The 27,368-nt window shown below is 40.5% G+C and overlaps 2 protein-coding genes across 11 annotated transcripts in view; one reads left to right on the top strand and one right to left on the bottom strand.

The window, feature by feature from the left end:
• lrtm2a (leucine rich repeat transmembrane protein 2a) overlaps positions 1-26,099 on the top strand; it is a 30,518-nt gene extending 4,419 nt beyond the window's left edge. The window contains exons 2-7 of the mRNA XM_085137926.1: positions 5,146-5,345; positions 18,915-19,144; positions 19,672-19,797; positions 20,223-20,311; positions 20,788-20,945; positions 22,016-26,099. Of these exons, the coding sequence (XP_084994052.1) occupies positions 5,261-5,345; positions 18,915-19,144; positions 19,672-19,797; positions 20,223-20,311; positions 20,788-20,945; positions 22,016-22,536 (1,209 nt within the window). The 5' untranslated portion in view covers positions 5,146-5,260 and the 3' untranslated portion in view covers positions 22,537-26,099. The remainder of the gene's footprint in view (positions 1-5,145; positions 5,346-18,914; positions 19,145-19,671; positions 19,798-20,222; positions 20,312-20,787; positions 20,946-22,015) is intronic.
• The window catches only part of cacna2d4a (calcium channel, voltage-dependent, alpha 2/delta subunit 4a), a 110,038-nt gene that overhangs the window by 42,336 nt on the left and 40,334 nt on the right, over positions 1-27,368 (bottom strand). The gene's annotated exons all lie outside the window — the stretch shown is intronic.

The following is a 27,368-nucleotide window of genomic DNA, read 5'->3' as shown; positions in this document are numbered from 1 at the left end:
GTGTATGTGTGCCATGTTGCCCCAATCTCTTCCCTCTCCAGTGTAACAAAGCCATTAAAAATTGATTTAGGGAGCTTGGCTGCTTGGCGCTGCCTTTGTCAGCAACCTGCACGGTTACACGCACATTTAACAATGTATTTGCACTCAAGTGTTTTTCATGATTTTGTATTCCCTGTTATTTTTGTATGCATGTCTGTGTGTGTATATAAGAGATTTAAAAGCATGGCTTTAAGTCAGGGATGTCAAACTCATTTTACATGGCGGGCCACATCCAGCCCTCTTTGATCGTGAGTGTGCCAGGCTGGTGAAACTCTCCTTTCTGTCAATATGAAGAAGTTTGGCTTTACATTTACGTTTAGTAGACCCACTGTTAGAAACAGAATTGTGTACACAAGTTTATCTGTTGCTTAATTACTGTGGTCCAGTATGGATGGCCACGTGGGAGCTCTTTATCAGCCAGAAAAGCTGTAAAACTTATTAAAATACAATTTAAAGCCCAGAATTTATGCCCTCCCTCTTATTTTCCAAAATCATCCAGTGGGCCGGTTTGCATGCCCTGAGCCTTATGTTTAACACCCCTGTTTCAAGTGAATAATTTGGCTATTTGCTCAAAATCTACACACCTACATCCAAACAGACATAAACGCACACAGATAAATAGAAATGAAGCTGGATGACCTCCAGCTGAACCCACTAACATGACATATCACGAATGATTAAAGCTCTTGTCAAGGTGTTTAAGTTGTCTCATTGCAGATGGCCACAGTGTAGAAAAGAATTGATTTATTGCTTACTGCCTCTTGTAGCACTGAGTATCTTTGTTGTACATTATCCATTTGTTCTGCATCCTAAAGCATTTGTGCACATTTGCTATGGAGACATAAGACATGGATGGTTTGAGCTCAAGATGGCAAAAAATAAACATGTCTAGCTACTGTAAAAACATCACTCAGACATCAGGTTTGTTCCGATTCTTTAAGTTGCTTTGTTACATGAGCTGATAATCTTGTGGAGGACACATATGCATGTCCTGGAAATTGATTAGCAAGATCACAAAGTATAAACCTGTCAAGCATGAATGAAGTTAACTCGCTTCCTCACTATCAACAACCTCCTGCCATAAATGAGAGGAGAAACACAATCTGCCTGAATTATGTGTCTGCCCCAAGGCGTGTGGTCAAACGTTCCCCTGCATAAAGTCTCTGCGGTATGCAACTGCAGCCTGAGTGAGTACAGCAAAGAGTTAGTGACAAAAGTAGAATGTAAAGAGGAGAGGAAGAAGAGGAGCTGAGAGGAGGGGAGGAGGTGTTACGTGATTCCTCAATAGGCAGGGTCACTCTGACACCCAAGTATTTACACGTGTATGTATATAAATGCGTGCATAGGTGCATGTGTAGATTTTGGGTGCCCCCTGTCCAGGTCAAAAAAAGGTTTCTGAGAATAGCCTGGCAGGCTTGATGCCACATCACCAGTAAGTGGCTGCAGAGGTGACCTTCTGCTACACCTTCAATACATCAGTTCCAGCATACATAGGCACACGATGACATTTTGGCAAAGCTTAACATGAATGAATTGCACATTTTAACAATTCAAATGTTATTTCACATGTGAAATTCTGGACTATTACTGATCTTGCTGATGAAATGCAATGTTTTGTTATTTATTCCCCAGTTTGTTCCACTTTTAAGGTCTTCAGCACTGTTGATGTAACAGAACAAATAAGAATTGGCCAGTGCGATCAATAAAGTTAAATTTACTAGTCAAGATGCCCAAAGGGCGATATTGGCTGAAATATTTGTACCTCCCTCCAAAGTAGTTTAAAAATGGCAAACCTTAAGCTAATGAACGGCAGAAGAGAGGCCAAAAAAAATGTCAATCGCTCTTTGTCTAATAACCAGATGTGAGTTCCTTTCACTGTATTTGCAGCCATTTAGAAAAATTTATGATTTCATTGTTTTTCTTGCTTGCAAAGAAAAGCACTGTTTTCCCTCCTTTGAATAAATCCAAACATAAACAGAGCCATGAATCATCTGAAAAATGGCCAACATAAAAACCCAGGCGCTAGTTACAGTTCCAAAGGTGAAAAAAGGAAATAAGAATTATTTCACACAGAAATATTCAATCTGAATGAAAATTAGTTCACAAGCATGAAGTTAAATCTTTGAAGAATGCACTCTTCAAATGATATACATATGAATTCTGCTGTGCCGAGGCTGTATAGGGGGCTCAGACAAGCAAGGATCCAGAAATACCCACATTTTGGTGAGTCTGTTGGTTTTCAGTTGTTAATTAATTGTAGAGAGTTAAATTTGAATCACTCAGTCACAGTATCAACCAAGGTAATGTAGCTTTAAAGTCACACCCTACCAGCAAAATCAAAAATGAAACAATTGCGGCTTAGAGCTTAAACCAAACAGATTAATCTTCCAGAATTTCTCAAGTTCCCTCCATTGCTCATTAATGCTTCTGAGTTTTCCAAAAGAAGCTCGTGTGCTCAGTTAAAAAGAACAACTGAAATTTCCCAGTAGAGCAGAGCTAATGTGACTTTAATCACATGCAGGAAATCCATCTGCTGAATATCCTTGGTGCATGCCTCTGTTCCTTTGTTACGGAGAGAAAGGGACCGAGAGGAAGAGAGGGAATGAATGAAAGCCACGAGGAGAGAAACGAATGCTGAATAAATGAAGGTCACAAAGAAAGAAAAAAACAGGAATAAATGTGGAAATATTAGAAAACATACCAAAATAAATAAAGAAACATCAGTTTAGTGCTTTATATTTTCCTCAGTGTCTGCCAGGTACTAATGACAATAATGATACAACAAATAGGACAACTCAAACCCACACACGCAAAAACACTAAAGAGGTGGTGCAGGAGAATTTTAATGTGCTTCCTGTTTCACCCATTGCCCTTATTTTTACCTCCCTACTCCTTCTGGCATTGCCTGCCTAGTCTCTATTTTTCTTTTTATCCTTTCATCACTATCTTCTTACTATATCTCCTTTCCTCATTATCCCACCTAATTCAGTGACTCCACCACTTCTTTCTCCTCTCCCCTAGTATTGATATACAACCAATTGCAATTATCGTACTAACAACTGATTAGCAGACTGATGGAGCACATTGATCGACCAATACTTCTCAAAGTAAGCCTCCATGCACAGAAAGTTGAACAACACAACAACATTATCCTCCAGCTACCTCGGGTTATTTTTCTTAACATGGCTATTTAAGGTAGTACAGGTGTAAATTAACAGTTGCTGCACACGCATCATCAAATGAGTGCAAATCACATGCGCAAATGCACCTTTGCCTCTGTTCAACTCGATAGCGAAATGAACCGTGTGGAAAAAGTCGGCCTGAGTTTTCCCTGCAAACATCTAACCATCAAACAACAGCCTAATCTCATTAGTGAGATATTTCACACACTGCTGATTGGGTTGTGATGACACTTTGGGAAAAAGGCACATCTCACAGCAGCACACTCTAGCATTTTCAAAATTACTCTGATTGGCCCAGGGGGGAGGGGGGTTATGAGTCAACACTGTACCATGTCAGTCATGTCATAAGAGCTTTCTCCTATGGTAATTTCCCACTTGAAAAGACCTATTTTCACTGCAATTACTCAACAGTGACAAGAAAACTTTGTTTTTAAGCATGTGAGATAAGTTTCACTACAGTGATGTAATTGACACAGGTCATTCATTTTTCAGTCCATCTATCGAACTGATACAATAAACTTTTTTCCTCTCATTTCCTCTCTTCCCCTCTTCCACCTAGCTGGTCATGGTAGATGGCTGCCCCTCCCTGAGTCTGATTCTGATTTCTTCCTGTTAAAAGGGAGTTCTTCCTCCCCATTCTCACCAAGTGCTCGATTACCGGTGAATGCCTGATTATTGTGGTTATCTATCTAATTTTGTAGAAATCCTAAGGCAAGGGTTGCTGTGAATTGGTACTATATAAAGTAAACTGTACTGAAATTAGTTTACAGAGTTACAAGTCCAAACAACAACACATCTAGCTCTATGACTAACTCAAACAGGCCACAAAGACAAGTTTATAGGAATCCTGGCAGCTCAGCCAATCTCAGTCCATTCTTCACATCCAGTTGGGGGCATTAACCTATTTCATGCTCACTTATAGAACAAAATAACTGGGTTTGCATGAGAAGTTAGTGAGGGTGGTCACTGTCTATGCAGCTACTTTTGGAAAAACCCATAAACTATTCTAATGATTGTTAAATCATGTCATATACTGAAGTTTCAAAACTGGTTTTTAATTAAATCAAATGTCATCTTTATGGGGGAAAGACTTACTCGTGCTTCGACCAGGGTACAGACGCAACACATAACAATATAAATATAAAAAAAAACCATGATATGTAACTATGTTTTCTGCAGCATTCTGCAATGAGGAGGTTCTGCAGATTTGCTGCCTCTATTAGGAAATCAATGAGGATAGTTTCACTGTTTCCTTTGCTAAAAGTTTTGTTGATTTTTTTTTTCCATAGATTTGCCAAGCTGAAGCTTTAGAGAGTATGAGCAGCATTATATCACCTTTTGCTGTCTTTGCTCAAGGGTAGTTCTGTAGCCTCACAATAACACTTACACTTGTTTATTCTTTCCATTCATCCCTTCTTTTCCTTCCCTCCCACTTTTGCTGTAATTTACAGATTCAACATTTATCCATCTCTCTGTCTCTCTCTCACGGTTGTCTTCCCATTTCCCTCTGTGTCATTCACACTTTGTCTCTCTGTGCCAGACAGTTAGCACTAGGGGGTCTGTCTGCATTAAAGGCAAAATGATTGTGTAGACTAAAAGAAAAAAACATGTGGTATTTATGTCTATTATGTACCAGTGGTTTGTGATGACTGCATGCGCATACATAAATATGCACACTTGCCAGGATAGGTGCAAACGCAGAAGCACACTTTTAATGTATCACAAACATGAGTGTTCGCACACACACAGTATCCTGCTGCTTTAGCCTTCACTGCTGACGGCATATGGGAGTGCGCATGCATGTTTGCACGGGGGTTTTGGCAACCCGTGAGATAACAAATCGATGCGATACGGTCTCGGGATCAGGATTTGAGGTTGGATTGTGGATGTGTTTGTCATATTTGTCTTTTCTCTGTCTGTTCAGGTGATTTGGTGTGATTTTTCACATTCACCACATTGTTGGGAGCCTCACTCATGGCGCCTTGACACCGCTTCCACAGTCCCGTCCCTCCATCAGAGGAAGGCCGCAGTGCTCTGTCATGCCCCCCCACACCCACCCCCCCGGGGGCACTGGCCTTCCCCCAGCTAGTGCCACTATCTACCACTGCTACTTGGCCAAACCAGGTGAGTCAAGAAAACAAAGAGCAGATTAATAGGGACAAAATTGAGTGAGATTATGAAAAAAAAAAAAAAACAAGAAGAGAGGAAAACATGCTGTTCCTCTCCTACTCAACTCCAGTCTATTTTATTCACGTCTATTGTACTCCAAACTATGCATGAAAGGAGGAACACTGTCTGTTTTGACAGCTGCTAATATTTGCATGCCAGCATGATTGAACACACACATACCCACGGACATGCGCACACTCAAAGGACAAGGGCACTGAGCATACTGTGGCCACGTGCCAAGGCTTCCACAGAAATGCCACATTACTGTATTAATCCAGCCAGTGAGATGTAGTGATATGATATTTTCTTTCTTTAATTCACCCTATCGTTTCCTTTCCGAACCAAGATTTCCTTTCCTTTCACTTATTGTCTTTGTTTTTTCTGCATCTCACTCCTTTTTTCACCTGTCACCCTTTGCCTCTTCTTTTTATTCCTGTCCATCCCTGCATCCAAATCTCTTTGGACCCATTATCTTTTTTCTTTTTTTCCCCCTTCGTCTCATATTGCGGGTACACTCAGTCAAAACAAAAATCCATCAGAAGTCGGGTGGCATAGCAACAGATAGGACAGCTGTATGCGTATGTGTGTGTGTGTGTGTGTGTGTGTGTGTGTGTTGTGGAGCAGACAGTGGCACAAATGGTTCTCACTCTCTGAGAGATTCCAGCCAATTTTTCAGCTAATAGGCAAACACAAGGGCACTCCTTTCCTCTTTTGTTTTACATCATGCGCATGCTGAAGGAGCACATGCTGTAAATGAATGGCTTTACAAAAGAGAGAGACTAAGAGAACAGGGATCTTTGTCTTCCTGTTGGCGAGGTAAGGTATTATTGGTCCTGAGGTGTCTGGGGGAAAAAAAAAAGACGCCCCCACAAACTGCTGTGTAACACCGAGGACACTAAATAACAGGGCAACACTATCTGTCAGAACCTCCAAACACCCACACCGAAACGCTAAGTCAACAGATATGCCTCCCTCTGAGCTGCTCGTTGTCTCCATACCAGTACCTTCCTTTGTCTCTCTACCTGCACTTTACATTTTCTCCAACCTTCTCTCATCTCCGTATTTAATTCAAATCAGTTTAACTTGGATGCCTGTGTAAGCTTTAGTAGCATATTTGCTGTAGGGTCTACTCTAAGCTGTTCAGGAATAGTAATTCCTCTAAAATATTCTATCTGTCATCAAATGTCTCAGAGCCTTTCCTTGCAATTACACTGAATCAAAAAGAAGCACGCTGTGTTGATGCCAAAGCTCTCTCTCAGTTAAGATAAATGTACTTGATCGGCACATAATGTGCACTACAAATATTTCCAAACTCTTTGAAAACAGGTGTTTTCTCTGTCTTCCCTCTGCTTTTTCAATGTTGTTCTGTATGTCTCTTGCAAAGCAAAGAATCTCCCTCTGCTCTCTCCACTGAGGCTGTAATTCACACGCATACATATACTATATAACTTACTGAGAAACGGATATATCGAGAGTAGGAAGCAGTAAGAATTTCATTACATCAGCGCCAGCAATGACAATCAAATCATGAAGCCCGCGTGTTGCTGAAGAAGTTCATTCAGAGCTAGAATTTGACAGGGAGGATTTGACGTGTTTCCACTGAATTGTCATTATAATTCTGCATGAACTGCAAAATGCTGAAGAACCCGAACGGTGTGTTCAAAGGACAGAAAATGGATTAAGAAGAAAAATGGAGAGAGACTTTTGGGAAGTGTTTGTATTCTTCAGCGTCTGCTAGTTTTGGCCTTGATGGATGGAGGCTGTGGCAGACATCTTGTGGGTGTTTTGCAGTTGTTGTGCCAAATAAAATTATCAAATGCAAAAATGCATTTAAATGCTTTACCCTTTTTGTCTGGAAAATTGATACTCGGATACTAACTGACACTAAAATTACTATAGAATTAGATATTTATTTGCAACAACGCTGATATCAACAGTGCCGCCTTCATTATATTGACACAGAACTCCCCCCATTTTCATTGAACCGTTATCACAACCTGGCCAGCACACACGCTAACAAGCTGTTTAAGTATTAGCAATTACCCCACATTAGCTGCCATTATCATTAAGGTAGTGGCTAGCAGCTATGGCTAATGATAATGTGCAAGCTAGGCAACAAACATTATCAGGCCTGCTCAGCTGTAACTGGCAATGTTAATTTAACAGGATAACACAATTATTTGTCCTTTAAAAAATGTTATGTTTCTCTTAAAGTCTCAGATTAAAGGAAAGAAAAGTTTATCAGCAACTACACCGAAACAGTGGCAGCCTACTTTATCAACTCTATTTGATCATCTGAAAATATGATGCCAAACCACCAGAAGACAAGACATAAACCCAGCTGCATGGTTCATGCCATGCACTTTGCACAAACCACTATCACATTACTTTAAAAACAATCCCTCTTGTGGTATTGAAAACGCTGTTAAGTATTTTTCTGGGTATCGGTATCAAGTTCGAAATTCTTGTATGGTAACAACCCAGATATCTATCTGGACTTTTATATTCCCTGGTGAATATACGAGCTAGAAAACCATGCACTCCACAAGTTTGACCAAAATCCAGAAATACTCTAAATAGTTACACTACACCATCAAGAAACGTTAAAGAAAAATGGCTAAAATGGCTAAAAGAGTTTAGACACGACAGCTAAAGAGTTCAAGACTTAAAAACAAACTAGAGGGGGAGAATATAAAATATGAGTGACACAAAGTGAAATACAGGGAGCAAGAAAAAACAGGGAAACAGTGGGGAGTAGAGATGAGGAGGAAGAGAGATGTGAGATCAAAGAGGCGTAGTGAAAGAGAGCAGACAGTGAGGAAGAAGGAGGAGAGGCGAAAGAGGAGAACAGAGGGGTCTATGAGCGACACGGAGACCATATGGTGCCTCCAGGCCTCCACCATCCCAGCAGACTGTGAGACTCTTCTGACACATACACACACACTTGCACACAAGAAGGTATCAGTTAATTCCTACTCTCTCTCTCTCTCTCTCTCTCTCTCTCACACACACACACACATAAGCATACACAGGATCTGACTGTGAGCTTATGTGTTTGTTGCAACCCCAAACAAAGCCCTGGCTGCAGAGCTTCTAATCAAGAGAGTGATAGTGAAAGAGAGAATGACAGCAGTTGGGATTTGGCTTTGAACAGCGATATAATACACTGGCTGGGGTTACAATATTTGCTTGGAGTGAAGCCATAATACCGTGACTTAGCATTATGCTTGGAGTACAGCTGTAATACAGTGCACTGACTAAGGGTGTAGCATTAGGTTTGGAATTTAGCCATCACAGTTAGTTTAGCCGCTTCGAGCTGACTGTCATTAAAAACAGTAAAATGGCTTCAATGAAAAGTACTTTTTGGTCGACCTGCAGCAGCTACCAGGTTGTTAAACTGATTGATTAACAAAGTGTAATCATTTAGGGTCGATTGTAGGGTAGTCAAGATGCATACCAAATGAGCTAAAATGCCCTTTATCTCAGAGTCCCAGGATAAACTCCCACTCAGCTAGACCTTTGCTGCTTGTCATTCCCTGTTCCCCTTTCCCCCCCCGTTGCCTATCTCTGCTGTGCTGTCTAAATAAAGGCGAGAGGCAAGAAAAAAAAATCCCTGCTACCAGGTGGTTAGTAGCTGGTGGCACTTTTCAACCTTGCTGTGATGTTGGGTTTGGCATGAAACCAACCGCAGTGGGACACTGTGTGTGTGCAGCATTAGGGTTGGAGTAGAGGATCATCCCTTCACATAGTGTTATATGAGACTGGAATGACAGCTCGTTGGCAAACCATACAAAGCATCTGGCTAATTCAAGTTTGCGATCAATAGCTATTTTAATGCAACTCGTAGTTATTTTTATAGAGAGGCAAGAAATAAATAAATATCCTAATTATTAAAGTCAACAAAAAACAAAATTGCTTCATTAAAGTAAAATGAAAGAGGATTTCTACTCTTTATTGTTTCTTTGTTCTGTAAAAAAATGTAATTAATATTGTTCCCCTTTACTCAATTTTACTTCAAATTTTCCATATAAACTTTTCATATTTTCTTATATGTTATTATATTTTATTGGGGTTTTTTCTGTGCATATGTAAATATCATCTAAAGCAGCGGTCCCCAACCTTTTTTGCGTCACGGACAGGTTTATGCCTGACAATATTTTCACGGACCTGCCTTTAAGGTGTCGCAGAAATATACAACAAAATAAAACTAGTACCACTACTGAAAAATAGAAGAGTTATTCATAACACACGTGAAAAGACCCAGGGAAACAGAGTTAACGATAACAAAATAACGCTGAAAACCGATAAAAACCCTGAAAACCACACATTTCACACCTGAGCCTCAACTCTCGCGGCCCGGTACCAGACGACTCACGGACCGGTACCGGTCCGAGGCCCGGGGGTTGGGGACCGCTGATCTAAAGGGTCACTGTGGCTTGCTCCCATGGCCAGCTTATTAGCTGTGTCTTGTAATATGGCGATTGATTGTGGCGAGCTATAATCTAGTTTGTTGTGGCTCTAATTTTGTGACAGCTCGGCTCAAAGGCATGCAGAAATCTCCATGCATATATACCCGCCAGCTCTTTCTTTTTACCACTGTGTGGTTAGATGCAGGTACAACAGGAATGTGCCAGATGAAACACACAAATAAATGGTCCTGGCGTACTTTCAAAGGACACTGGCAGGGATAAATCCGCTGGATGGTGTTTGTGGGGCTTAGGATTTATCTGCACCACAAACACCAGCATTTTAACACTCGCCAAATGATAGAGATACAGTATCACACTCACAGCACATCTAGCACAGATCTAGCTTGACACTGATAAGCTATGATGATCATAGCGAGGCTATTCCTGACAGAAAATATTCCTTTTCTGGCTAAGTAATCACAGAAAATGGCTGATAACGGTCCTAAATTAATGGTCGATAGCACAGCGTTTTGAGATGTCCTAATTTAGTCCTTGTGAAAAAATAAATAAAAGCCTCTGAAAAGGTCATGCAATTAGGAAAAAAAAGATTTCTAGCACTTTGGAACTAATTCTAAATTCAGGATCAGAGCAGCTACTTCAGACCATTCTAAATTTATATATTACAATCATATAAAAAGGAGGGTTTTTTTCAGTCCTATGACTGAAGTTCACTCTCACTGCTTCCACAAGAATTAAGAGGGTAAGGAGCAGTCAGGTGCTGCTAATTAAACGCACTTTAATTATTGATTATCTATAAAAACAGATGTTTGCAGGTCTGGAGCATTCAGGTGTGTGTAAACACAAAGCCGCATTTTTCCTGGGAGCGGATGTCTCAGCAAATTCACCCCAAGGTCAGACTACATCTCAGACTTTACAGGCGTCAGTTAGCATGTTACAGGTTAAGTTTATGACAGTACAATTAGAAAAAGACTGAACTGAACAAGCATGGCTTGTTTAGAAGGGCTGCCAGGTGAAAGCCTCTTTTCTATCTGAAGGGAACGTGGCAGCACAGCTTAAGTTCGCAAAGTTGCATCTGAACAAACCGCAAGACTTCTGCAATAGCGTCCTTTTACAGACAAGAGCAGACAAGTATTCTAATGTGAGGCCATAACATTTACATGGGTCATGCAACAAGACAATGATGCCAAGCACAGCAGCAAATCTCCAACAGAATGGCTAAAAAGAATCAAAGTGCTTGGATGGAGTAAACTTTGTTTCCCAGTACTGTCTTTTTTAACAATACTGTAAATTCAATTCAAATTATATGATGCTAAAAATTTAGATCAAACACATTCAATTACAAAATAGCCAACTGAAGATTTAGAAAAGAAACTGGCATAAAAACCACAGCATGACAACTATTTCATATATAGAAGTTTGCGTGTGTGTGTCTGCGTGTGTGTGGATCAATACCATCTGCCTATCCATCCTGTCTGAAGAATGAGTGGGCATACATTATGACTTGTCACACATCCAAAGCAAAGTCCATTCTATTCCTGTCACGTTGATGCTGATGCGACATCAAAAGGCGGACGTCCTTCTTTTTCGTTCCAAAATTTGAATGTATTCAGCCTTGAACTACACCCCTGGTGACTGGTCAGTACATAGTGCATCAAAGAGCTGGTGTTGCAGTGAAGTACCACGTGCAGCAGCTCCAATGAAGGTGTTGACACTGCCTGAAAATTATGCTTTCTTTTGCTTTCTTTCTCCCCCCCCAACTCCTTTTTGCTTTATCTCTTTGTCTTACCTGCCACTCTTGCTAATTAATAGCCACTATCACAAACAACAATGTCAATGCATGTCACACGCTCCCACGAGGCCCACTGTTGTGTGAACGAGCACGTGTGCCACTACAAATTGATACAAATAGCAGGAATTAGAGAGGCAGATCGGCCTACACATTATCCACTCCCCGCTGCAAGTCAAAATAATGATACTGTCTTACTGCCGCATCACAGGAGAAATGGACAGGGGAGAGAGACTGACACAGCAGGTGGGATAAAAATGGAGAATGAGAGCAGGACTGGAGTAAACAGGAAGGAGAGAAGAAAGGGAGCAAGAGAGAGAGAGGGAGAGGTAATTGGAGGTAATCCTACCGGAAGAAGAGGTTTAAAAAAAAAATCAAGATTTGCAAGAAAACACTCTCTCCTCTCCTCATCACAGTGACAGCAGGAGTACAGCCTAAACCCCTACGCTGTGTTCCTGCTTATCCTTAAATGCTACCAGTGTGTTTGTGAGTCAGTGTGTGCGACCATTACTTCCTGCGTTTGGGTAAGCGATTTTAAACGGATGTGCCTGAAAGTCAGGCGGAAAGGTGCGTGACAGAAAATAGATAATGTGGGGCAAAGAAGAACTTCTTTCCTCTCTTATCTCCAATAACATTATATGAGTGATAATGTAGCTGTACTGATAGGAGCCTGACATTGTACAATATCTATCTATCTATCTATCTATCTATCTGCAGTGTATTGTGTGTGTGTGTGTGTAGACGTATTAACACACGCAGTCACACACACACTAGCTGGCTATTTTCTGTCTGCTAAGTAAATAAGGTCTTGGGTTACAGTTGAGATCAGGCATATTATAGCCTCTGAGAAATTACATGGATGTTGCTGCTGGTGCTATAGAAAAACAGGCAACATTACAATTCATGTTCTGAGGTAATGCAGATGGTTGATTTCACATTATATATGACAGGTTTTAAGATATTTGTTGTGTGCCATTCAACTTCAGGAAAACCACACTAGTCACTAACTGTCAATAAAATGCACCAAACACATGCTTTAAATTATATATACTTACATAATAATATATAATATTTGTACAACATTTATCATATTTAAGGTGATATGAAAATAAAAACAAACAAGGATTAAAGCAGATTCAATAACTTCAATACAAAATACTGAAAATGTGCGAATGCAACGGATTCATAGAACTACAAGGGCAGGTTGCTTGTTTAGGTCCCCCCCCCCCCCCCCCCCCCCCAAATACATTTCTGCCCTTTTCCCCTTTGTTGTGAGAAGACAGTGGACAGGAGAGTAGAAAGCTGGGAGAAAGATCAGGGGCCTCGAGGCAGATTCCAACCTGGGACTCTGCATTAGCCTTAAGGGCACATGAATCACCTGCTTCACACAAACCAGTGCCCTACCAGCAACAGTTTATCTGATTTATCATCTGATCACAAAATTAGCTGGATGGATGCCTGGATGAGGACTTTTAGGGTTATTATCTTATTCGCATAAAGGTGTGCTTTAACGTTATATCAAGGGCGTTATGTGGTATTGGCAATAGTGCCAAAAATTAAACTCTAATAGCAGCAATGGATTTGTTTCTAACTCCGAGCATAATGAAAAAAGAGTGAAGAAATACGGGCCTGTGAGTCTGCTGCGCGGAGGACAGCTGGTCGTCCTCGTAACAAGATAGCAGCAAGTCTGTCGCTTGCATGGAAAACAGCTTGGCCCTTGGTAACATACAACTGGGCTCAGTAACAGTAGTGCCGGAGCTGATGACATCATTCCTGGGTTCAGTGTCACCCAAGGGCCCTTGAATATAAACTTACAGGCACAAGAGGGCCCTGAGGTGTCAAAAGCCGTTACCTTGGAGACATTGTCAAACATCGCCAGGTACACAGGACTGCAAAGGTCATCCGATACTGTAACATGTAACAACGATACTGTACTGCTACAAACTTCAGAAGATACTGTAAAGTAACATATTCATCACAACATACAGTAATGCTATTAGTTTCACTTCTTATTCAAGAAAAGAAATAAAATAAACATAAGGTGAGTCTGAGAGCCTGGTCAGCACATCAGGGCTTTTCCTGCATATAAAAGAAAGAAAATCGCTAGCATTGTAATAAAATAAAAAACAGTTTTAAGTGGTTTTAAGTAGCATTTAATTTACTCAAACATAAATATATGTCATCCTATCAAATGGCCTGCTGTAACAGGAAAATGCATTTATACCGTTCAGTGAGATAGTACAGGCTCTTTGCTATAATGATTTACTTTGCTTAAATTCCCAAAAGCCCGATTTTGAACAAGAAAAACTTAATTTAAAAACAGCATTAAACTTACAGCAATAAGGTATTTAAATATAGTAGTGTAACAACATTAAACAAACAGAACAATAGTAACCAAAAAAGTCCTTTTTTAGTTTACATCAAGAAGTTACTGTCTTACATTAAACTGTAGAGCAGAACTTTTGTCCGTTTAATTAAAACGTGCATGTATTTCCATGTGTATGTCAGCACCAGCCATGACCCTGCAATCCTTTCCATATACAGAGAAACTATATAGACAGAAATCGCTGCCAGGGAAACAACTGACTGCGCACAGAAACACAAGGACACACATGAATATGCAAACATACACTGGCAGGGATAATCCTCTTTCAGAGATTACTTACTATAGGTATGCCATTTGAACTCTCGCACAACTTCAAACACAAAAACCAGCACACATACATTGTAAATGGGTGGGCAAGCTATCATGTTAATTAAAAACAAACAGCTCTAATGATCAGTCGTTTTATTAAAATATAATTGGAAAGTCAGAAAAGAGGTTAAGAAATATGCATTTTCTTCATCAAGAGAAACTCTTCAGCCTTCATTAACAATTAAGAATGTGCCTATTATTGCACAAACACACTATATTTTCATTCTAATATGGTAAGAAATATGCATGGATTTGGAATCCAAGGCAGCAACCATTGATTATTAATACTCCTCAGGTTTGAGCTGCTTGGTGTCTAAAAGTTTCATGACTGTCACTTCTGACAACAAGATGAGGCTGTTTAGAATCTGACGAGCGATACTGCCCTTAGAGTTGCCTTGATCGAACACAAACACACTTCTGCATTTTAATGCTACGTCTTAGTTTGTTTCCCATCGCTGAGAGCATCGCCAGCCCACACTTCCCAAGAATGTCAGCGCTTTTACGGATTGTGTTAGGGAATTCTTATAAAAGATTCAGTCTGATGCCTGTTTGGACTGAGCTAAACTGCACAGAACCACTTAACTTATTTGGAAAGAATTCTCCCTGTCTTCCTCTAAATGTGGCAGAATATTTCCCTCCTTCTGGTTTGGCTGTGTGGAGCGCTGCATCAGAGAGGATTTGGAGAAGCTAAAATAAGCCAAAAAAACCAACAACCACCTCCTCCACGAGAGCAGCTAAAACCACTCATAAATGTTGGAAGATCTGCTTCAGCACTGAGGGGAGGGTGGCAGCGGATGAGTTATAATGTACAGTAGCAAAGGGATGGGAGAAGGGAGGGGCGGCGTTAGGCAACAGATATGAGAGAGTGGAGAGAGAGGAGGAATACCTTTGCAAAATAAAGCAAAGGTATTCTTTGGTGCACAAAGACGACCGCATTTTGAAAATGTGATATTATATGAGAGGAGAAAAATAAACACAATTTCTCTCTCTCCAGCTCCGTTCCGCTCTCTCAGTTGTATAACAGTGCTTCTACCTTGGAGCTACATTATCCTCGCAAATCTCCTGCACTACTGTACCTTTACAAATAGCTCCAACCTGTTATGGGAAATTCAAAGCCACTGTATAGCAAAAGCCTTCTAGATTCCTACTGAGCTGCTGGAGTGAAAGCCTGGCACTGTAAAGCATTTCCACTACAAAGTCAGATGGCACAGGAAGCTTCGGGATACTTTAAAAATCTCTCCTTTTATCCATTTGTGAAGTGGAGTTAATTTTTCCCAGAGATTAAGATTATACTGTAGGATAGAGAGAGTTCTAGAGCACTAGTACTTTTTTATGAGGGCACAGCCTTCACTTGCTGAAGCTCTTTGGATCAGAATGTAAAATAGGGCAATGTCCTGAGTGAGGGAGGTCATGTTCTGTCTGGAAAGGAAACTGTGAGAAAAAAGGGGCTATTTCTGCACCAGTGCAAGTCTAAATTATCTTAATCATGTAATATTATGATTAAAAGAATTATGTAAAAGGAACAAATAAAGTGCTTAGTTAAATTTATCAAGAATGAGGGAAAGTAGTTCACAAATAAGCTAAGAAACCTAAATAGCAATTCTTGCTTGGAAACAACTTTAATTGCTACCATCATCTAAGAAATTCAAGATTTAAAAAAAGATGGGGGAATGAGCTTTATTTTGTCTTGCAAAGTTTTTAGATGAGAAACTCTATACCACTTTCACATGATCAGAAGTTGGTAAGATCACTCCCCAGTCACACAGGCCTAAAGAACAGTTAGCAAACCATCTGGCAATGAGAGAAAAATGTGTATTCCACTATTACCTGAGTTGTTTGATGGAGGCTGGTGAAAGCCGCTGTGAAATCAACCGCTAAAATCCCATTCACCATATCTGGAGACAGGTTAGTGACCCTCTGGAAATCACTAGAGTGTATTCCGCAACTGGTTGGAGACTGGTTTCTAAAGGCTGCCGGCAATCACTAGCATGAAATTGGCTGCACAGAGGTATGTGGTCCTGTGCTGGTAGTAGCAGTAAGTCACAGCTTTCTCAGTTTCTGGTTTGTGTTTTACTAATGGTTAGCAGTTAGTTAGGGTTTGTTTTCAGACAAGTTGATGAGTAAAATGCAAAATATGAGTTGCCAAGGCAATCTGATAGTGACAAAAGAAACTGCAAAGTGGATCTGGTGCAGTTTCACCTGGTGACAGCCAGCAACTTTAAGCAACCGGTTGTGGCACACAGTACATTTTTCCTTGGTGACAAGATTTTCCAAGTGGTTGCAAACTCATGAATAGCCAGGCAGGGGAGAAAAACAGCTAGCTTAGAAAAAAAATCACGCTCTCTAAAAAATTGGTATTTTTCTTGGATTTGAAAAGAAAAGAGGGGCAAGCAAGAAGCAATAACTTAAAAAAAAGGCATTTTAAGATATTTTTTGGATGATAATTGTTAGAACAGGAAAATTATAGTTCTAAATTACTGAGTGCTGACTTCTATTTAACTGCTGTAGTTTTAATTATATTGCAAACTCTGGGTGAATAATCTCATTTTAATTTCAAATCTGTTTTTGTCTTTTATCAGTAACATTTTAAGGCTATTAAAGTTAACCAGTAAAAAATAACTCAAATAAAAAGCCAATTCTGTTTCACAATGATGCTTTTGTTTTAGGCTTTTGTTATAAATCAAGCACTTTTTTTTTCATTACAGTTTTAGCTTAAAGAGTTTAAAGTTTTAGAAAAGACAATAAAATAAATTTTGAATGAATATACACTGATTATGATTTTGGCTATAGCATTTTATCCTATAGAATAAAGCTCGTTTAGTGTATGTGCTCAATAAACTATACAGTAAACTATACAACAATTTGACATGAGACTACAAATACGTCCATTAATACATTTATCTCAGCATCAGTCAGCCCTTCATTCCATTCTGAAGGACTTGTCATTTATGATTAATTAGGCTAAAGTTCACTTTCTGGTAGTGAATTTCCTGGTTTCCTTCCTCACTGAAAGTCAATTTAGAACCAGTTCAAAAGGAATAAAACTTTATATTATTAATGCTCTTTCTCACTGCGCCATAACAAACTTCATATTTTATCAGTAATGAGATACAGAAGCCCTGAGGAAAGAAATGCAGCTTTAGAAGAATGATATGACTTTCATATCACTCATACCTTCTGACCTTCATCATGTTGTTTTCTCTTTTTTCAGCTATGTGGTCTGGCAACCAAAGATCTATTTCACTGAGATTTGTCATATTCAGAGCGTTAAATGCCATCTGAACCACTGTGTGTGGTGAGGGGGGGAATGAACCTTTGATTATGAGCCAGCCCAAGGACAGAAAAAAAATCAGAAAGAAAGCAATGCAGATAAAAAATAATATAACAACAAGGGAGTGAGCAAAATTTAGTGTGGCAAAAGGCAGTCGTGCGCTAAAAAATAAATGCTAATAATATGCAGATGATGCAAGAGATGAAATCTGGTGGCAAAACAAAGAGTCCTGTCAGGATGTAGAAAGTGCTGTGTCTGTGTCTGGAGTATAGACAAAGTGGTTTTCTTAATATTACGCTTTGTTGCTGCTTAATACACAAACACATGCCCACACACACATACACTCACACACACTCATGCACAGAGAGAGATAAAGCCTAAGTCGTGCCGATAAGCAATTGGATGGAAAGAAAGTCAGCCACTGTAACGAGACACTGAGGGAATACAGAGCAGTGCCGAGAGACTTCGAGTGAAAGGGAATGAGAAAGATAAAGAGACTCAAGTGGGAGAGGGAAAATTATTGAAGGGAGAGAGAGACAGACAGATGTTAGGTCACACAGAGAAACAAAGAGAAGAAGAATGAGTAAAAAAAAAAGTTTGAAGTAATAAAAAAAAGAAAGAACAGTGAGGAAAACTTGAAACAAAGAGGAAGGATGTAACAGGAGAAATAAACAGAGATAATGAGCAGAAATGACGAAATGACGGTAGTCTGCAGGAAAGCAAGGATCTGAAAATGAAATAAAACAAAGGGGATTTCCCTCATGAGATGCACACAAACACACACAGAGAGAAGGGAAAGAGAGACACGGTAACTAGTCTGAGTCTTGTTTTGGTTCAGCTGTGATAGTTCAGGCGGAACATGTTTCAAGTTTGCATGATTTCTCGGATTCGTAGCAGAAATCTCTTCTGCAACTTTCAATCAGACAGCGATGAATCAGATTCTCTGTGCAGTTTCTAAAACGCTTTCTAAATCATGGAAATCAAAAATCAAATCAAAAATCACTTCTCCGAGTCTGTTTCCCTTTCCTCTTTAATTCTCGTTTACATCTTTCTCTACATAAAACTGTACAGTTCTGTGTATTTGACACAACTTTAACATCCTCACTGGCATCAAAGATAATCATTGTTTCTGCTTCCTATTAACGTCGTAGATTGAGAGGCTATTTCACAGACACTTACCATGGGCTGGATAATGATTCTTGCACTTACTTTCTAATTAAAATCATAATCATAATTTACACTTTCCCTCCAGTCCCTTCCGGTTGTACACATAATTGAAATAATAATTCACAAGTGTGTTTTCTCCTTCCTTCGTTTCCTCCCTCCTTCTCTCTTCCCCCAGTCTTCCTCTGTGTCCTCTGCCTCCTAGCTGCATTGCTGCCGCCAACCTGCTCCTGCCCTCCTCCCTGTCTCTGCTCCTCAGACAGCCTGGTGGTGGACTGCAGAGGCCGGGGTCTCTCCTCTCTGCCTCCCTTGCACCTCCTGCCTCCAAGGAGCCGCTCACTCCTGCTAACCAACAATAAACTCGCCTCGCTGGGAGCAGCTGCCTTTGCTAACCTCACTTCTCTGGAGGTTGTGAAATTTTTCTTTGCCTCAAAGCTGAACATGTTGTGGGTTGTTGTTACATTGTTGTTCATCACTGTGTGTGCAGCACAATAAGTGATATTGTCTGGCGGATCTTATATTGAGCAAACTGCAGAAAACCTCTGATCTCAGTCTGAAAAGTTAAGAAAAAGTTGACATTTTCAAGGTTTTGCAGGAAAAATGTGCATTTACTGTGGCTGGCAGCAACAAAACGATTGATAGTTTCTGTGCAATGAGTACAACCTCATTAGTTACAACACTTGGCTGCTCTTTATTTATGAATGTCTCTTATTTACCATATCAGATACAAGTAATTGCTTCTGTTTCCTGTCAAGGCTTAATGTACAATGAAACGTTTGCAGTTTTTGATTAATTCTGATTTTCATCCCCACCAAAACACCACTAGTTATTTTAAACATAAGTGCCAGATTAAGCTAAAGTTATTTGTAATACTCAAAAAGATCATCATCTACCACCAGTGTCTAAATTGTGCATAATTTGCATGTGTTTTTTAGGAACTGGACATCTCTAATAATTACTTGGATAATTTACCAGCCGGATTATTCAGAGACATGTCCAACCTGACAAGATTGACTCTGCGCAACAACTCCTTAACAGTAATGGACAGAGACCTCTTCCAGGTAGGCACTCTAAATTACACAGCACCATACTTCGTAAAGCCTTCAACACTGCTCACTAAATACAGAATAAATGGCATTATTCCAACTACAAATCACATAGGACACTCAAATATTCCCTGCTTTGTCTTCCGTGTACTGGGTGAACTTCACGGGCTGTGCTTAATCGAGCCAACCTGAGCAGTTATACTTAAAAGATTGGGCCCCTGTCCAGGTGTTAAATTAGTAACAAACCATTTTCCCAGCACTTTCATCCACTAAATCAGAACAGTCAGTAGGATAAGTCTGTGTCATCACTTCACTTGGGAATGTAAATTAGAATCAGTAGCTGCCAGTAGCTACATGGCAAAGATATGTAAAGCCAGTGGGTTTTATGAAAAAAAAGTGCCCAACCATCAAACAAAGGCCTGCTTTTGATGTTTCTACAGGGTCTGAGCGGTCTTCAGAGTCTAGACCTGTCATTGAATGGTCTGTCCACAGTTCCTCTCGGCCTACTGGATGAGTTGCAGAGCCTAAGGTAGGTACACACCAGCATACATTCATTTACACTGATTTTAATCGGGTGCTCACTTACAGGACCAAACACCAGAGTAAGATCACGATCCAGAATTATGAACAATGTAATATTACCTCATGAGTTACAAGGTCAGAGTCGTGGATAATGTTCCAGATGGAGAGCGCAGAGATCTTAGTTAACATAATCAGAAGATTATAAGATTATTGTAATTTCATAGAAGAAGGTGAAAATGTTGGAAACCTTTCTGAAGACACTGTGTCTATGCTGACCAGCTGGCACAGAAACTAAGCAGCACTACTCGTGGCAACAATGTTGACATAACCAGTAAGACTGATAGTAGTAGTACCAAACATTTTCAGTAAATAATTCTGTTTTGTTTTTCCCCCTCAATTTTAAGCGTTACATACCCATACAACACCAATTATTCTGATATAATTCTCCTAAACTATTATTATTATTATCACTTTTACTCCAAGGTGGCTGTCCCTAGCGGGTAACAGGCTTCATGGTTTGGAAAGGGCAGCATTTGAGCCGCTGGCCAATCTGCAACACCTGGAACTGGGACATAACCCCTGGGAATGTGACTGCAACCTCCGCGATTTCAAACACTGGATGGAGTGGCTGCTGTACAGAGGTGGCTGTTTGATTTATGTTACAAGAACTTTTAAAGGCTACGCTTGATTTGAACTGAGGGAAAAGGACAACAGGCTGAATGGGGTCACAAAAGAGTGGGCAGAAACGAGAGGTTATGGGGCTGGGTATTTGTTTCCATTTCTGCAACACCGTGCTTCTGGCTGTATAATATAAGCGCATCAGTGTGATAATGCGCATTAACGCGCTCATTGTGCACTTCCTTGTACTGTATCCACGTGTCTCTGTGGGCTGTTAGTACATCAGATAACCGCAGCTGCTCTCCGCTCTCTCTCCTCATGTGTAAAAATCTACATTCACCTCAGTGCCTTGGGCCCCAGCTGCCCCGCTAATGAAGCATCTCTTCTCTTTTATGCTCTATTCTCCTCTCTGCTTCATTCTGCTCTCTAAGATGAGCAGACAAATTGCATGAAGACATTTCATAGCTCAACATGTAATCATGGCAGTAGCAGTCTTGCAGAAAGTAAGACAAAGCTTGGGAGCAGCCTGTGTTGACTACTATATATGCACAGCTGTAATATCTGGAGATATTTGTAGAGAAAGATGTGTTTGTAAAAGAGTCTTCTGCCACAAGCTGAGATAAAAATCTGGGGCTAAATACTCATTCTGTCTTTCTGTTTTGCACCGCTTTTATCTTATTGTTTCTGTCACTTAACCTGCCCTATCTGAAAATGCAGATCAGTGGCTTTCTAGCATGTGACCTTGATACGAATACTGTGTTTGCAGGCCCGTACCCTCGTGCCACCAGTGGGAAGTAGTGACTCAGATATTTCTCCTGTCTACACATGCTACCGCTTTTTGCTGAAGCCAGGCATGTCATCTCATGAATTATACAAGGGTTTAGTTGAGGCTATCTCCAACCTAGCGTTGCGGGAACAGTAAACTTGGTGTCTGTCAAGTGATGTATGACTCATCCCAGTGTTGGCACAGCCACCCCCGACCAAGTCTTTCCCACGTTTTCCGTTAATTGGTAGTGCTTTACCGACATAAGGCGTTTTATAAATGACCTCTCACTGTCCTCTTGTCTCTACACCTCTGTCTCTCTCCATTTAGGGGGGAAGGTGGATGCGGTGGAGTGCACACTACCAAAAGATCTGCGTGGGCGAGACATCCGTGGCGTTCCAGTGGAAATGTTCAACTACTGCCTCCAACTCGAAGATGAGAACGGAGGGGGTGAGGGTTCTCGTTCGGGACAAGGAGGCGGTCCTCCCTGCAGCAGGAACGCTCTCAATCCCAGCGGGTCGACGCCAGTTTCTGACAGCAGCGGCAGCGCTGCTGATGATTCCTCTTCAAACACTGGAAGTGGAGGAACAGGTGGAGAGGCTCCACAGGACTGCACCCGCTCTCGCTACCGACCTGTAAGCGTGCGGCGCGCCATTGGTACGGTTGTAATTGCCGGCGTGGTGTGTGGCATTGTTTGCATAATGATGGTGGCTGCCGCGGCTTACGGCTGTATCTACGCCTCCCTGATGGCCAAATACCAGAGAGAGCTAAAGAAGAGGCAACCGCTAATGGGGGATGGAGAGGCTGATGGAGAGGACAGGGATGAGAAACAGATCTCCTCTGTTGCCTAAAGGAGTGATGGCATGGGGGTTTGGCATGTCAAAGGCTTAGGGATGAAAAGGGTGAAAATTAAAAGGGCTCAAAGAGATGAGAGATGGAAGAGCTTGTTTCAAACACACAGACGGTTAGAGTATCTCTCCCTGTGACTCTCAAACTGACACCTCTCCCACTTTTTGTCTTCCTTTCTTTTTCTATTTTTAACCTCCTCCACTCTGTCGTTCTCTCTAACATACTCCCTCACACACACACCTTATCTGCTCCCAGATTCTCTCTTCCATTTGGACCCGTTCTCACCGCAGTATTCATTCCCAAACATCCCTCCAACTCGCCTACCAGCCACCTACTGCTGTTGAATTTACCAGTATATTGGCTAGGAGAAAAAAAATTGGTTCCTCTCTCTCAGTATGAAACATATCATTTAAGTAGTTACAGAACACTCATGGTATACGGTGAGCCAGCTTTTGTAAACCTGGGCTGAGATATCAGGGATTCATAATTTGTACGGTATTGACTGGACCAATATGAGAAGAATGTCTTGTATCAGGAAGTAGCCTGCAGTTCTCAGTTTATCTGTAAACTTCTCCTTCTCAGCCTCTCCAAAGCCAGTAAACCCCTCAAGAAACCAAGACCTGAGCACAGAACCGTTCACTCTCTTCTGGACTGATCCTCCTCTGATTTCTCCTGGACCTTCAAGACCTCAAGAAAGAAACTGACATTAATGAGGAGAGTTGATAGAAAATTAAGACGATTTGTAGATGGAAATCCGATCTACTACTTTATCAAAGGAAAAATACTGAGGCTAGATCTGATATATGTAACAGAAAACCATTTGGATTTACAGATGAGCAAAAAATTTTTACATTAGTGGGACTCTGGCCTGTTCGGATCAGACTTCACTTTTTCTCTGGATCTTCTGTGGACTAATTCGAGCCTGGAGGTATTCAAAACTGAAGCTGTCCATGAGATTCTGACTTGGATCTTATCAATCAGCTCAAGGAGGATTAAACCATATGACTGGAATGTTGAATTTGCTGTATTCACCTGCTTCAGAAAAAGCTCCTACTTGTTTGATGCTTAAGATGGTTATGATAAATGTCCGGACAGATCAAAAGAATCAGATCAAATCCATGTTCTGGTGTTACTTGGACTATGCTTCTGGATCAGGGAAGATTCCACCACAGTTACTGAGATCCAAAGGACCACAGACTTTGTTTTAAAGCACATGCTCTTTGTTCTGAACTCATTTTCAAACTCCTTTCACCTATCAGAGGTGAAAGTTTGCTACTATGGCATAAAAAAAACTCTCTGAGAATCCTGGTTTTCTGGCAAGGACTACAAAAATTCATCTATAGACTACAAACTTCAGGCTTGTGCACTTTATTTCCCTAAACAGATTCCCTCTGGCCTCTCTCTTTCCGTCCTGTCCTCCTTCTTTCTTTCTAAGATGGATGAATTGCCTGGAGGGATTATTAAAAAAAGAGGGATTAAACTAAAAAAGCTGCTATTTTTACCCCTCCTCCTTCTCATCCCTTTATCTCGCTATCTTTTTTTTTCTCTATCCAGTGCTATTTGAGGAGTTTTTTTCACACTCCTTAAAGACTCCATCCTTTTGTGCATCCCATAGTCTTGTCTGTTTGTTTTTCTTGAACAGTCTGCAATATGCAATGGAAGTTGCATGAAAATGTCACTGCCAAAGAGTCCTTGTGTTTAAAAAGAAAACGTAACTATCATTAATTTGAGAGGAATCGCTTGATTAACACTCGTTTCTCAGTGCAGTCACAAAAACGGTTTGATTGTTTGCTCTTTACGTAGTGTTTTCATGAGTATCCCTATCTATGGCCTGGTAAACGTTATTATTTTACAGTTAGCAGAGTACAATAACTAACTTAAGTTCCCCCATACTAAAACTATCATTCCCTCTCAATTTCTGATTGGCTGCAAATAAACTTATATTAATAGTGTGTTATCTTATATCTGGGTATGATGCAGATAAATATTATTATACTAGTCTTCTATGGTGTGTTGGCCCAACAATCCAGAATCGTTGAAAGTAGCCATTTACGGTTTTTCTGTATCAATTCATGATGTATGTGTTTTATTGTGTTAATGGCTTCTATGTTCTGTTTTAGATTTAAATATCTGTGTAACATTTCTTTGTTGTTTCCATTTATTTGTGTTGACTAGCTGGTAAGGTTTCTGAAAGAAGCATAGAAAGAGTTTACCAGCTTATGCCTAATGTTAATCTGGTTGGGATCTTTTGGCATAGAGCTCTAACATGTATTTTTTTTTTTTTATTTAATAGCAGTGGCTTTATCTCCTACAAATATTTTTTCATAATGCACAATCCCTGTTTGTACAGGATTAGTATTTCCAGGAGGACCAAATTATATCCCTGTGTGTGTATTTCATGCACATAAGTAAAGTCTGTGTTTCATTAAATATACTCACATAAACTCTGGATATTATGGCAAATGTTGATTGGAAAGTACTTGTACTATAAATAATAACACCTACCTTTTGACAGGTTCCTTAAATGCTCCCAAATTTTCATTTAGAATTGCCAATGCATCTTCTGTAATCTTAAACTGGAATGAGGCAAAAAAGGTGTTTAATTTTCATAATTAGGTGATTTCCATGATGAGGCTAATATTATCACAGGAATTCTGTAGGTAGGTAAAGTAGGCATCGAGGAATGGACTTTTTACTTCACAAAGTATGGCAGAGTTGTTGTTATGATGAAGGAAGCCCTTGGGTAATATTTCAATCATGTACAAACAGAGTTATTTTAAAATAAGAAACAGTATTTGCATTTATGAAGATACTTTCTGTCTATATTGCAATTACAAAGATGTCAAAATCTGTATCTACAAGCTTATTTTTAATGGATTGTTTTTACAATATAATAACTATGTTCAATATGTATGTAAGTTACAATGAGAACAATTTGGAAAAGGTCAGAAAAAGTAAGTCTAGCTCTTCTGGATGCAAGAGAGCTGACTGATGACCAGAAAGAGCATCTCATCATAGAGTTCAAAACGCCTTGGGTGTACATTATAACTTAAGATTTGTCAAAATTTAATAACAATGGCTGCTTCACTAACCAGATGCAGATGGTTAAGATGCAGAAAGCGCTCAAGCAAAAGCAATTTCCAAATTAGCGTTACAGTGGACGTCTTCATGGATGCACATGCTGACATTAAATACTGTGTGATATAACCTTGAGACTCTGAGGTAGCGCTGTAACGAAAGCAAAAGCTAAACTCTGTCTATGAATCCAGAAACACTGTCCTCTTGCCCCCTGGTCTGCAGGTCTTGTGTTGTTTGTAGCTAAGTATCTTAGCTAGCTTGATCCTGTTCCTATAGTCTGTGTGCATAAAGAACAATAAATTCTAGTTTGTTACGTAAAAACTGCAGCAGCCATGATGACCAAGGGCCTCTGAGACTACACTGCTCAGAAATCTACACGTGTTGTGTTGTTATGATGATTGTGATTATGACAATGATGATATGAAGATGGTTATGAAGCATTTCCTAGTCAATATGCATTGTTTTAAATAAAAACATATCACACCTATGTCATATTTGCATTCAGACTAAATATAAGGTTTAAAAGAATATAAGGACTATTTATTTAATAAATATAATTTGGATTAAAGAGCACATCAGCAGATATAGGTAGAATAAGTATACAATGTCAAAAACACATTAATTAGCCTATACCTTCATATATATATAAGATATATGTTTCAGCTTGCAGAGGTCCCTAACCTGTTGCTTGCCCAGTCAGTAGTACCAGCATGCTTCAAGACCACCTCCACTGTGCCAGTGCCGAAACACTCAACATGCCTGAACGACTATTGCCCTGTAGCACTCACACCCATAGTTATGAAGTGCCTTGAGCGACTGGTCCTGGCACACCTCAAGACATGCTTGCCCCATACACTGGATCCTCACCAATTTGCCTATCGAAGCAATAGGAGTACAGAGGATGCTGTATCCACAGCGCTACACTGTGCACTCTCACACCTGGACAACAAGAATACTTATGCAAGAATCCTGTTTGTTGACTTCAGCTCAGCATTCAGTACAGTTATTCCCTCCAAGCTGATCACTAAACTTGTGGAAATTGGAATCAGCAACTCTATGTACAACTGGATCATGGACTTTCTGACCAACAGAACCCAGCATGTTAGGTCACGCCATGACTGCTCTACCAACATCACACTCAACACTGGCACTCCACAGCGCTGTGTGCTGAGCCCATTCCTCTACTGCCTTTTCACCCATGACTGCAGACCTAGGTATGGATCCAACTCCATCATCAAGTTTGTGGATGACACGACAATGATTGGTCTCATCAGTGACAACGATGACTTTAACTACAGGGAAGAGGTAAAGCACCTACCTGTATGGTGCACTGACAATAACCTGCTCCTGAATACCAGAAAAACCAAGGAGCTCATTGTGAACTTCAGGAAGGAGAAGAGAGACACCCATGTCCTCATCTACATAAATGGCACAGCGGTTGAATGGGTTTTCAGCTTCAAGTTCCTGGGAACATCTCCATCTCCAGCCTGGTCAAGAAGGCCCATCAGCACCTCTTTTTCGCGAGGACACTGAAGAAGAACCACCTGTCTGCTGACTTACTGGGTAACTTCTACTGCTGTGCAATAGATAGCATCCTGACCAACTGTGTCACAGTCTGGTATGGGAATTGCTCTGTTGCTGACCACAAGGCACTGCAGCAGGTGGTGAAAACCACCCAACGCATCACAGGGACTCCACGTCCTGCCATTGAGGATGTCCACAAGTAGAGGTGTCTATGCTGGGCACACATCATTCT

This window comes from Neolamprologus multifasciatus, chromosome 17 (genome assembly GCF_963576455.1).
Source record: "Neolamprologus multifasciatus chromosome 17, fNeoMul1.2, whole genome shotgun sequence".
Classification (NCBI taxonomy): domain Eukaryota; kingdom Metazoa; phylum Chordata; class Actinopteri; order Cichliformes; family Cichlidae; genus Neolamprologus; species Neolamprologus multifasciatus.
This window is presented reverse-complemented; position numbering and strand designations above follow the sequence as displayed.